General features: G+C 42.5%; 1 protein-coding gene across 1 annotated transcript in view; it reads left to right on the forward strand.

The window, feature by feature from the left end:
• The first annotated feature begins 415 nt into the window (after positions 1-415).
• cobl (cordon-bleu WH2 repeat protein) overlaps positions 416-13,273 on the forward strand; it is a 107,238-nt gene continuing 94,380 nt past the window's right edge. The window contains exon 1 of the mRNA XM_056286966.1: positions 416-496. Coding sequence (XP_056142941.1) covers positions 453-496 — 44 coding nt within the window. The 5' untranslated portion in view covers positions 416-452. The remainder of the gene's footprint in view (positions 497-13,273) is intronic.

Genomic DNA, 13,273 nt, shown 5'->3' on the forward strand with positions numbered 1-13,273 from the left:
GGAGTTCGTCCGAAGAGCGCGACGACTGACGAGCACTGGAATGAGTTGGTAAAATTAATATAATTATTTTGACCAAAAGTAAGATATTAACCTATAGTTACATTTTGTAAATCTACTGAAGAGGGAAATTTTGTCGTAGTTGTTATTGACCTCAAAGATACTGCGTGGACACTATTGTCTCTGACTGTCTGGCGGGCTGTCACTTGTGTCCCGTTTAGGGAGATGTTTTTTGTTTTGTTTGTTTTTTGTTGTTGTTTTTTGTTTCAAATGAGATGTATTATTTCTAGACCAAGACATGTTGTTGATCTAACTCTCCGATCTAATTATAGGTGATGATGGACGTTCACGGGGTGTAATTGCGGTGTCCTTGGTGAAAAGGAGGACAACGGAGTTTTGCTGGTGTCTTTTGAACTCGGATGATAAGCAGATAATCAAAGTGCCGCATTCATAACATGGAGTACAGCCAAGCCAGCATAGCTGCTAAACCCCCCCTCGGGTAAGTGACGACCCTCATTTAGACAATCAGATGTTGTTTCTCTTCATTACTTCTTGAGGACAGATACAACGAGTAGTGACGAATGTTATTAACAGTGTGAAAGCCAGTTCAGAGTATCTGTTCTTTGTTGTTGTCAATGATTCTCTCCTACTGTCGGTTCTCTGTGTATTTGAATGAACTTTAAAGTGTTGATAGCAGTAATTTCACTCGACTGCACAGTACTCCAGCTACAGCCGAAGCTGCATGGGTCACTATTATCCTTCACGTAGAAATGACATGCTTATAATGAATGCAGCGATGTCAGAAACAGCCACTGGTGTCACTTGTAAAAAGCATTGTAGCCGAGTCAGGATGGACAACAGAGGGTTTTCCAGTAGCCAGGGCTGTTTTCACTGGATATGCTGCACGCCGTCACACCACAATTCCAGTGTTGCACCAGCAGTCACCACAGTAAGCACAAACTGTGTAGTGATGCATCCCTCTGGTTGGCTTCTGTTGGAGAGAGGCTGGTGGAATAACAACAGTGGGCCTTCCACAAAAGTCTTTTATTGGCATTGTTTTGGGCTTGGCTGGCATCTGAATTCCTGCTGTCCCCTTGTTTTTTGTTTTGTTTTTGTTTTTTGTCAACACATCAGTGGATTCAGTATTTCGGTGCAACTGCCACCTTTTGCATCTTATCGTACTTCATATCTGTGGCAGGTGGCAGTTTGAGGAGGAGGATTTCTGATATGATCATATTGATAACTGAAGGAAAGATCGGCTGGGTCGTTCATCACCTGAACACGTTACTCTTTTCTAACAAAACATAATGTTGGCTGCGATAATTGCTTCCTGTTTAACATTACAAAATTATGCATTTAATCACATTGCTTACTTGCACATAGACCTACTGATTGTAATCATCCACAGCCCGTTAATGCCAGTGTTCAAAGAATATAATTTGTCAAGCCACTTAAGTTATAAACCTAAAAGACCTTATCAACTCCACACCAACATTTTTGTTTCGTGATTTTTGTTTTTCCCTGTCAAAATGGCATTAACACGGGTGATGGCTTATGTATGTGGTCAGTATTTAAGCTACTGAGTTTGTCAGTTAATTTATTCATATAATATGGATTTTTCTTTTGAACAGGCTAAAAGCTTTTAATTTTGCATCTGTTTATGACCAAACAAGCTAAGTCTTTCTACAATGACTGCACAGCTACAAATTTAGGCTTTAGTTCCCATTTGTCAGCCCCACCTGACAATGCTGATTATCAATAAATCAGTGGTCCCTAGAGACCCTCATATTTTCTTTTGTGCATAACATGCAAGGCTGCCCATGACAAATGAAGTGGATAGTCAATGACAAGCTTGTATACTCCCATCTTCTCTGTCTCTGTCTCTGTCTCTGTCTCTCTCACCCTCTCTCTCTCTCTCTCTCTCTCTCTCTCTCTCTCTCTCTCTCTCTCTCTCTCTCTCTCTCTCTCTCTGTGTCTCTGTCTCTCTCTCTCGCTCTCGTTTTGAAGTGCTTTGGTATCATAGTTTATCAACACAGTGCAGGCCATGACCAGATCCGGACAGTGGCATGGCATTGAGCAAATCCAATTTTTGTTGGACCAGGACACTTTTTCACATCTGTTTTATTCAAGCTTATACATACAGAGTTGCGGAGAAACAACATGTGCCAAATGTAAACAGTGATTCCCAAAACCTTGTTGTTGGGATAGGTAGCTGAATTTTCCAGACAGTTCCCTGTGGGTTTGTAGGAAGGTCGTGTGAGCCAGGTACTCTAATAGAGAGGTTGTATTTCAGACTGCCGAGGGCTTTTGTGTCTAAAGCACAAAGTAGCCCAGTGACAGTGTCAGCTGGCAATGGAAGCAAAGTGCGTTTTTATTCGGTCAGTATGTGACATTTCTGTCCGTATAAATTACCGTGACAACTCATTGTGTCGAGATCCCTCTTTTCCGTCATCACCCTAATGAAACACAGCACACACGCATTCACAGACCAACAGACGCTAATGCTGTGTGTGTGTGTGTGTGTGTGTATTTGTGTTTGTTTGTTTGTTTGTTTGTTTGTTTGTTTGTTTGTTTGTTTGTTTGTTTGTTGTTGTGGTGTCGATCAGAAATAGAAATTACCTTACTGTCGTCATGATAACAATTTTATAAGGACAACAACTTCCTCTTGGACACCAGTTAAAATGAATGTTGGTTCCACCAAGGGAGTCACAGTAGACCTGCTCTTGATGTGGCTTTTAACTTGTGTGAGCGAGCCATCTGGGTTTGTGCTGGTGTTTTCATTGGGACATGTCTGGACCTGGGTGGCATGGTGGCGCAGTGGTTAGTGTGGTTGCCTCACAGCAAGAAGGTCCTGGGTTCGAGCCCCAAGGTAGTCCAACCTTGGGGGTCGCCTTCTGCGTGGAGTTTGCATGTTCTCCCCATGTCTGCGTGGGTTTCTTCCGGGGGTGTGTGTGTGTGTGTGTGTGTGTGTGTGTGTGTCACTGCATCTTTAAGCCTGTATGCTTGTTGGTGTGTTGAGAGAGACATTTTTCCAGGAAGGTCGAGTCCAAAGAATCCTCATGAAACTCAGTGTTCTCCTCTAATAATTTACTTCTCCTCAAAACACCCAAAGAAAACAATTGTCTGACTCTAGCAGCAACAAACTACATTAACTTGCTTTGCACTCAAAAGGGTGCAGAATTTAAGCTGAATATATTTAAATGGGTTTGCAGCTCAGATGAGATTTGTAGCCTGTAGTTACAGGAAAGCTCGTTCTGACATTATGGTGTTGTTACAATCTTCAAAGAGTTTTACAGTCGTTTTAGGAGTTTATTAGATGTTTTCTGTCTCTCTCTTTTGTGGCGAGACAAGCGCTCATGAAGTCAGATCCTTGTGTGTTGGCAGACGATCACATGTCTCAGTCATCTGTGATGATCAACCTCCACCACCCCTTACCCTGACTAGCACCTTACTGCCCTCATCACTTCAGCTCTTTGTAGATGCAACCGTTCCAGCCCGTCTAGATACTGTATTTTACAGCTCCTCGAGGTGCAAAATACAGAGAGGATAAATTACGTAAACCAAAGGTCTGCATTATCCCGAACTGTCCTGCCGTCTGCCCTCCAGCTGGTAGGTTCCACGTTTTCATTTATCTGTAAAAATATTTGCGCATCTATTACTCTTTGTGCCAAATGTGACGTTAAAAAACAAACAAACTCTGATGAAGGCCAACATGACAGATGAGCCACATAAATACAGACTTGTCATACAGATAACAGCTTAGTGGTCAGGAATGGATATTGGGTACTGAGTTTCCTGGGCTGTTTGTGTTGCAGTGTGTGTGTGTGTGTGTGTGTGTGTGTGTGTGTGTGTGTGTGTGTGTGTGTGTGTGTGTGTGTGTGTGTGTGTGTGTGTGTGTGTGTGAGTGTTTTTTGAATTTATATGTACACAAAGGCATAAATTAATACTGGCTACCTGCCATGTGCCCACTATCTCCAATCTATGAATGCCTCAGTCAGTGTGGCCTGTTGAGGGAGATAGTTCTTGTCCTGCATAGTCAGCGAATGCGTGTGTCTGTCAGTATATACCATGGCCTTATATACTTTTAAGAGGTAGCTGAGGTCGTGAAAATATTGTTTTCCTTCAGTAAAATCTCCCTGACACATGCAGATGTGACCTTCCCACCCAGTACCTCAGAGACACACCCTGTGAAACATGGGCTGAATTTAGGACCAGACATGAGAGTTGAAGGGTTTATGTGGATTGCCACTCGCAAGGATTTTGGTGACTAAAAGAGTTCCCCACGGTTGTCTTTTCCCTCACATGAAAACTGTTTTACTTTGTAAAGAAAACAACAGTTCAGTGTAGTGCTCATAGCTGTATAACTGAATTTTTGGGCACTTATGATGGATTAAAATCAAGTCCTGTGAAAGACGTGAGAGGAGTGAGAGAGTAGTTGGGTCATCCATGCATTGTGGACAGGGACACCGGCATATGTCTGTCTGGTAATCTTCGCCTCTGCTTCACTGACCATACTGTTTTAAACACTGACACTCCACTTTATAAATAGTGCTTGAGTGGGTGTAGATGAAATGCTACCACGAACTAGTTCTGTAAGGCTCAATGAGTATCGACCTGGTGTACATTGCAGCAAAGTACACAGTGACTGAACTTGCTATAGCAGAAATGGCAAACCTTTGTTCATTTTATGATTTTGGAAATGTACACAGCAGAATGCATTGTGTGATCATATGATGGGGTGATCACCATGTGACTAAATGAACTTTGTACCCTGTCATTTCTCCTCATCTTTCTGGTTCAATGTAATGTTTAGAGCTAGCCATGAAATTGAATACACTACACAGACAAGTGGTATGCTTGTCGGTGCTGATATATTATTTAAAACTTATTGATATTTTGAAATTCCTTACTGAATCTTTTAATCCCACACAACAACATGTTTAGCGGTCAGAGCATCCAGTATTTGTTCACCGCAGCGTTGGGCTGAACATAATTGATACGTCATATGTGGTTGGTGCACCAATTAAAGGAGTATGGGCTATGTCCAGAAAAGATTCTGTGTGAGCTGTCTGTGTATCAATATGTCTTTGGGCCTCACAATACCCAGTTGTTATCCAACAGATTTAGAACCATTCTACATTTTCTATTGCTGCTTATAGATAGTATAGATTATTACCATTGCCTTCAAGATATTGTGTTTAGCAGTGCATGGCCAGTCGTTGTACAGTGTATCTGTCTGTACTCTTGTTATGCAGCCAAAGTGTCCGGCGTTAACCTATTTCTGGAAACCCGCTGTCAGATGGTAGTCACTGGGTTTGTGGTAGAGGAAACGAGAAGTTTTGTGCATGCGTGTGTATACAGAGGACTGAGAGACTATTCCAACTGATGTGTAATACCAATAGGAAATACTGATGGGGTGAAGATGAGGGAGTGCATTTTGTCTTGAACAATTTTTAAGTTTTGAATCATGCTCACATTTTCTACATGACGTGACACAGTATCTAGTAGTCTAGCATTAAACATCACCATCTAGTTCAGAGCCATCAAATGCTCCATCAAAGCCAAATATTTCACATTTTTAAAACAGTATTTGAAAATCATGGTGGCCTTGGACGGTTGTCATTAATCTCGTCCTTTGAGCTTCATGACCAAGAATAAGTTGAAGTTTTTTTGTAAACAGTCTATTTGCAAAACTATTGTGCACCAGTCTAACAGGACTTCTCATTTTCAGATGCTTTCAGAACTTGGAAAAAGGAACTTGTGCACTTGGAAAAATAAACACTTTATTTTAAACATCAATTTTTGGCCATGATGTGACTGAAGGAAAAACAGGAATATATGATGAAGAACCTGCTGTCGAATGTTACAGGGATAGGGGAACAGAGCTGTTGATCCAAAATGTGTATCGGGTATGTTTTGGTAAGTTAAGTGATTCATCACATGGTCACTCATCACACGATCTGCTCGGTGGCGGCATATGAGTTTCTCCACTTATCAACAGGAGGTGTTGAATTTAGGGAGTAGTTCAGGGAATAGAGAGCAGACCAGTTGTTATTTCCTGTCACTCCGCTTTTTCATTCCTTCACTCCCACTTTCTTTCTAATCCATCCTTCCCATCATCCGTCCCTCATGTGGGACTTCGCCCAACCATATCTCCCCCCCTCTAATTCCTCTGACTCTCCGTTGCCCCTGGTCCTTCCCCTGGTTTCCATCCCTTCTTTGCTGTGAGCTCATTTGCCACTCGGGGGGCTTTCTGTGTTCAGGAGCTGGGGCACTAGAGCTGGCTAATAAGTAATTATGTGATACTTTATGATAGATAGAAAGAAAGCCACTTTATTTTGTCATTGTACAGTTACAATGAAATTTGTCTTCTGCATTTAACCCATCCTATTGTATAGAAGCAGTGGGCAGCTGCAGTGCTCAGGGACCAAGTCCAGTTCATCTTTCCATTGCCTTGGTCAGGGGCACAGGCAGGAAGGAGCATTAACCCTAACATGCATGCACCCAGAGGAAACCCACTGCAGACATGGGGAGAACATGTAAACGCCACACGGAAAGGACCTGGGATGGCCCAGGGTTCGAACCCAAGACCCTCTTGCTGTGAGGCAACAGTGCTAACCACTGGGTCACTGTGCCACCCACGGCATCTGTATATCTGTAACCAAAACCACGCTTAAGTTATATGTACACTCTGAAAATGTGTTTTTACTGTATGTGCCTCATCAGACTTAGCTGATTCAAAAAACATCCAACACTACAATTTGGATTTGATAGATTTGCTGCCATTTGGGGTGGATAGGATAAAGCACCAGTCTTCTATGCAGAAACTAAGAATGAAATTTTGATAAAATGTGTACCTCAGACAGGAAGGTAAACACACCAAGCCAAAATGGGTACACCAGGATCTGGCTGTGACTCAGGTATTGTAGGGCTGGTGTGCGGTGACCGAGGATCAAGACTGCCAGCTCAGTGGATCAAGGCTGAGAGATGTGGGTATTAGTCTATTATCTCAGCACAGGGCCATCTGCTTTTGTCAACACAGGATCCTATATACCAGGTATACCAAATATTAGGAGGGCCTGCTCTTTCCACAAAGTAGACTGACCCGTTGCATCCAGATGAAAGCCAAAATCTCTCATCGATTTCAGGAAAGATGATGAAGGAGAAGAAAAGGATTTCAAAAAGGATTTTTTTATGCTTGAGGCACTTGGCACTTGAGTCATGATAAAGGGTGTGTAACTGATTGACAGGTTGGTATTCAGTTTTTGCTGAACCAATAGTAGCTGCGTTAATAGTTTTGCCAATATTAGTTTGACATTAATGCTGAAACGATCGGTGGATTAGTCAAGTTGTCCATGGCAGGAAAATGAATTGATTACACGTTTGTGGTAGTCATTTAATCGTATGCCTCATTCATGAAATAAAAATACCAAACATTTGTTGGTTGAAGTTTCATAAATGCTAAGACTAGCTTGCCTTCCTCTGATGTATTTCATTATGAAGTGAATACTGTAGAGGTTTTTGGCTGTCTGTCAGACTAACTAAACAGTTTTAAGACGTCACTTTGGACTCTGGAAACTTAAGATGGGCATGATGAGTGATAGATTAATTAAACAAATAATCAATAGATTAATCAGTGATGAAAATAATCATTACCTGCAGCCCTATTTAGCTTTTTGAGTCTTGCTAAATAGGGGCACAGATGAGTTATGTTCTTCTTGATATTCAATAATACAGCAATCAAGAATAATTCCAGAATACTTGAGTGTTAAGGCGTTAATCATTTTAGTTATTTTTCAGAAAAAGGGAAACCACAAGTTTTATAGTGTGTCTCTGTGTCATTGGTCACAAAAGCAGCGGCTGAGCAGATGAATGTATGAGGCTTTTACACGGCCTTTTCAAGCAGGAATGTTGCTCCATTAATCCGCCGTTCTGTGTAAAAGGTATGAAGATGGAATGGGGGCATCGTTGTTGCGGCATTAAACCGACATTGGAGGTAGTAACAGCCGAATTGACGTCTGTATAAAAGGGACAGCTGACACTGTTGCGTTACATGCCGTGATGCCTCTGCTTCTGGAAGGCCGTCATGCTACGTATGTAAAAATCAAACACTGGGGCGGTATTAGCCTTTGTTTAGTCCAGTGTAAAAAAATAAAGCCGGCGTAAAGACAGGTCTTCAATACGGCAATATTGTGGGACCTCTGTGTAAAAATGCCTTGTGCCTACCAGGGAGAGTAAAAGAGGAGAGGGGAGTTGAAGGGGAGAGGATCAGTGTTAATATAAGTGGTTTTCTCATCTTTAAGTAGGGGTGAAAAAGATACACCTGGACGTCTGGCTGCTGAGACAACTAGAGCACGTTTAACTTGAGCCTGAGAGCAGCCAACACAGCGATGCATGCAGCCTAATTGGTCCCAAGGCCTAACTGGTACCAATTCACTTTAGCACCTGAGGTGTTGTGTGCTTTATGTTCCCCTGGGTCATTATGAAACTGATACTCAGAATGTGACAACTGTCCTTATTGGCGGTGATTAAGTAGGACTCAGAGAGACAAAATGGGTGTGTTAGTGTTTGGACTTATGGGAAAATGTATTCTTACAATAATAACTACGACCCTGTACAAATGCAGGAGCCACAGTAGTGTATCTTGCCACCATCTTTAAAGGGCTAGAGATAGAAACTAGGGGTCGACCGATATGTTTTTTGTTTTTTTGTTTGTTTTTTGTTCAGGGCCAGTACTGATACCGATTATTGGTAAGTTATGGAGGCCGATAGTCGATATTTGTGACCGATATCCAGTTGCGGTAACTAAAGAAAAAAACTGTGCCAAAATTTACAGCAACACAAACCCTAACACAACGCTGCCTTTAAGAGAACATATGTTTGATTTTATCTCTGTTTGGGTGGACTCGTTCCCTCTTGGTTGTGTGCAGCCAGCGAGGTACGGTCATTTGCGTGTTTGATGTTTCGTCGCGCATGTTGATGTTAAGTTTCTACAGTTTGTGTGTGATATGAAGGCGTGCTTATTCTGTACATTGCCATCTATTTGAACAGCTCAACGGTGGATTTGACGGCGGTGATGTCGAATGAAGTACAATTAAGATGAGTACATCCATCAATAACGGAAGAACCACGGTGTCGCATATTATCGTGGTTATTGTTGTTTTTTTCCACTTGAACAAACATAAAATCTCCAAACGGCAATACAGTATCACGTTTAAACTCCAACTTTTAAGCATAGTATAAAAACTTCTCCCGCTTCACGTTTCTTCTTGGATGAAATTTCAACAACTAAATGTGTCCCTGTACAACATGGAACGTAAACGTACTTCCTGCGTAGTTTCAATACAAAACGAATCAATATTCATGAAAATAAACTACATAAACAATATATTCAAACAGAACGCATCAAACAATGACACAAATAACATTTGTGGCAGTCAAACTTATTCATCCCCGAGGGGAAATTGGGTTTTTTTTAGCAACGGGTTACCCACCTAACGACATCGTCTGTGATTAATGATGTTTGTATATGACTTCAAAATATGTTGTACATGATACCGCGCTTAATAACCGCCACGCTTTTAGCAACGTGTTCATGCGCAACACTGTATAATTAGAAAAGTGGTCTGACTCCTCGACGCTTCTCTTCTGTTTGTGTTGTTGGACTGAGTGTCGTGCTGTACTTTGGGAAAGTGAAGGCTGCGTTGGAAACACGCATGTTGTGCAGCAGACTTTTTTAATCGGCTGGCCGATAAAAATATACCGATAACGATAATATGAAAAATGAACGTCTAAGCCGATAGTCGGCCATACCGATAATCGGTCGATCCCTAATAGAAACTTCAGCGATGTATAGATTTCCCAAATAGAACTCATATTCACGAATCAGTCAGTGGAGATTATGTAGGATTCAGGATATAGGTCTGACTAGCAAAGTCAGACCTATATCCTGAATATGCCTAGGATGGATGGATTCTGTTCGTGTGTGTGCGCGTGCGTGTGTGTTTGTGCGTGCATGCGCGCGCGCGCGCGTGTGTGTGTTCTTTTTCGGCTACGTTTGTGAAGACCAACTTGAGTTTTTAACCATCAGAGTAAGGACATTTTGCAAAGTAGCAACATTTTGCCCAGTCCTCCTTGTTTAAGGGTCTATTTTGGGTTTAGGACTTGAGTTTAGGGTTAAAATTAGGATTAGGGTAAGGGTAAAGTTTAGGCAGGTAGTGCTGATGGTTAAGGTTAGAGTTAGGGGCAAGGGACTGAATGTGTGTGTGTGTGTGTGTGTGTGTGTGTGTATGTGTGTGTGTGTGTGTGTGTGTGTGTGTGTGCGTGCATATGTCATGTGCGCAAGCAAACTGCTGTATGTGTTGCCACGGCATGAGGGCTGTATGTGTAGCTGTGGCATGGCATTTGTGAAAGAGCCTCTCGGCATTTTGGCATCTCTAAGTGCAGAGTCAAATGTTGGAGTGCTACTGTGATACACCCTATTTCACTTCTCGCAACGAGTGTGTACTCATCTTCAAGCAATGTTAGGCAGAGCGCTTGTTATCATTTGGGTGTATCAAGAACCAGTTCAGAGTCTAAAGTCCCACAGTCCATTGCTGGTGGAGACTGACTAATCTTTCTAATGCAAAAGGTGTTAATTGTGAGGTTTGAAGATTTGTCAGTCACTATCTGCTTCACGTTTCTCGATAAAGCAAGAATTTGATTAGAAACAGTCTTGAACTTTTCTTGCTGGAAGGTCTATTCCTATAGAATTACTCGCCATCATACATCATGAACATAAAGACTGCATTGGATTGTTTGTGACCGGCTATGTTCCAGTAAACTTGTTTTAATCTTGATTTTCTCCTGCAGTGGTGGGAATGGTTTTATCTCTGGTGGATTCTCCCTGCTGAAGGAAAATAGGGAACACATCCAGTCAAACTGATGCTATAGCTGAAGCTATTTGGTGCCACTCGCTCTGTGAGCAGGGCAGCAGGGTGGGGTTCTTACCCACATGGCTGAGTGGTAATCTGAGTAACAGGGCATATGCTGAATTAGGAGGCGGTGTGCCTAGCAACTGCAAACAAATGCCTTGGTAGGCTCATATGTCCCACTGGACATACTTCGAAGGCACACACTCTAATTGTGCAAGGCTTCCGACTCACTCCCTCTCTCGCTTTCTCTATTTCTTTCTGTCTCTCTCTCCCTCTGTTGGTTTCCCTCTATCATTTTTATCTCTGCTATTTGCACTCAGTGTTTGTATATTTTTTTATTCTCTAACTTTGTCCTTCTCTCCCTGTCTGTTTGGCTAACTCCAGTGCATGCAACTGAATCATATCATAAACCCACAGCTGCTACTAAATAGAGCTACGCACTCCTCTGCAGTCAAGCGGGGTAAATATAGGTTGCTATGGGGACACCATAGCACTCAAGGGGCATTCTAGCTAGGTAGTTGTTGGTGGCAGCTGTGTGTGTGTGTGTGTGTGTGTGTGTGTGTGTGTGTGTGTGTGTGTGTGTGTGTGTGTGTGTGTGTGTGTGTGTGTGTGTGTGTGTGTGTGTGTGTGTGTGTTTGTGCTTGAGAGAGAGAGAGAGAGAGAGAGAGAGAGAGAGAGAGAAGCTGAAGGTCCAGGATATGTTTACTATTCAGGATCTGTCCAATGCACAATAGGGTGGTGAAGTGCGCACACTTACAAATGCAGTTTTTTTTCCAAGTGTGTGTGTGAGCAAGAGAGAGAGAGAATTGAATTTTAAAAACTAATTTTATTTCTGTCTGGTTCCATTTACACAAAGTGTTTCATTATCAAAAATTACAACAAAACAAATTCATTCAAAAGCCCAAAACAGAAGTACCAAAGAAAAAAAGACTCAGATATTCAGAACCAAAGAATTCTCTCAGACTGAACACAGCACATCCTGCACCCCCAAAGTGTTCACAAAAATTGCTTTTTTGTCGGTCTGTAAAAACCAAACTCCACTTGATCCAAGCTGCCAGCAGCCCAGTCAGCATCAGAACCATGTCTTCTGACCCTCGCCCCTCACACGGGTTTTCCTTGTTTTCCAAATAGCTAACTTAGCCAGTCCTGAAATGAAATTCATTAATGTGTGTACAGATTTCTGTCTTTGCGGAGTAGTGTGGACCATAGATAAAAAGACAAAAAGAAAATCTTTCTTTAAGTCCTGAAACCATGTCTGTAGTAGGCGGAATAGTCTGACCAGTCTGGAACATTGGATAAACAGATAATAAACTTTATTTATGGTATATTGTTTCTGTCTGCAAGTAGAAAGGAAAGCCATCCCCTTTGCCAGGATTAAGGTGCACCAGGTACCTGTTTGTAGCTATGGCCCCATGTACAATCCTCCACTGGAGGTCACCTATCCGTTTGTTAATGGGAGGTTTGTACAGTGTCCGCCAATAGCCCCTCAGGGATGATCCCTCACCAAAAAACTTAGTCCACTTTGACACCTTCAACCCTGCCAGGGAGCACAAGTTGTAAACCTTCACACTGATATAATAGGCTGCCTTTTTCCCTAGAGTCTCAAAGTCTCCCAACTCTAGGGTCTTTAGAAACAGCAGGATGTCCTTCTTATCTTGCCATTGTCCCACAGCAGGAGAGACAGCTAGAGAAGGAAAGACATCATATTCATTATCCCATTGGTCAGATAGAGTACGATCTTCAGCAAATGCTCTGAGGGCTTCTGGCAGGGAAGCAAAGACCTCCTCCACCAGGGAAGCAAAGACCTCCATCTGATGTTGAGCAGTTCAGTTAGATGGGTGGTGGATTTCTTCATGAGATGACCCAGTTTAACGATGACCCTCAAGTCTGGATCTCGGGCTAACAGAAGACAAAACCTGAGAGGTGATGAAACTGTTTCCAAACAAAGGCTCCTCAAAGAGCCACAACCCTGGTGTCATCACAGCTTCCAGCTGGAATGTTAAAACATGCCATGCCTGTAAGACAGACTGGTAAAAAGGTGTCAGACCAATTAAATCCATGGACTGGGGCCGAAGCAAGAATAGGTGGTTCGTTGTAGCCTAGGTGTCCAGCCCTCCTTAGCAGCAAACAGGCAATATCTGTCCCTGAGCTGTCTGCAGCCTGGAAGCTGTGATCCGTGATTCGATGTCTACCAGGCCCCGTTCTCCCTCCTGTACTGGCAGGTACAGTGTGCTGGCCTGACCAGAAGAAATCCACAACTGCCCTCTGAATTCCTTCAATTAGGCAGTGGAGGTAAGACTATCAGTTTGTGCCAAAGGGTTGAGGCAACCAAGTTATTGATGATCAGGACCCTTCCCCTGTAG

The sequence above is a fragment of the Lampris incognitus genome, chromosome 9 (assembly GCF_029633865.1).
Source record: "Lampris incognitus isolate fLamInc1 chromosome 9, fLamInc1.hap2, whole genome shotgun sequence".
Classification (NCBI taxonomy): domain Eukaryota; kingdom Metazoa; phylum Chordata; class Actinopteri; order Lampriformes; family Lampridae; genus Lampris; species Lampris incognitus.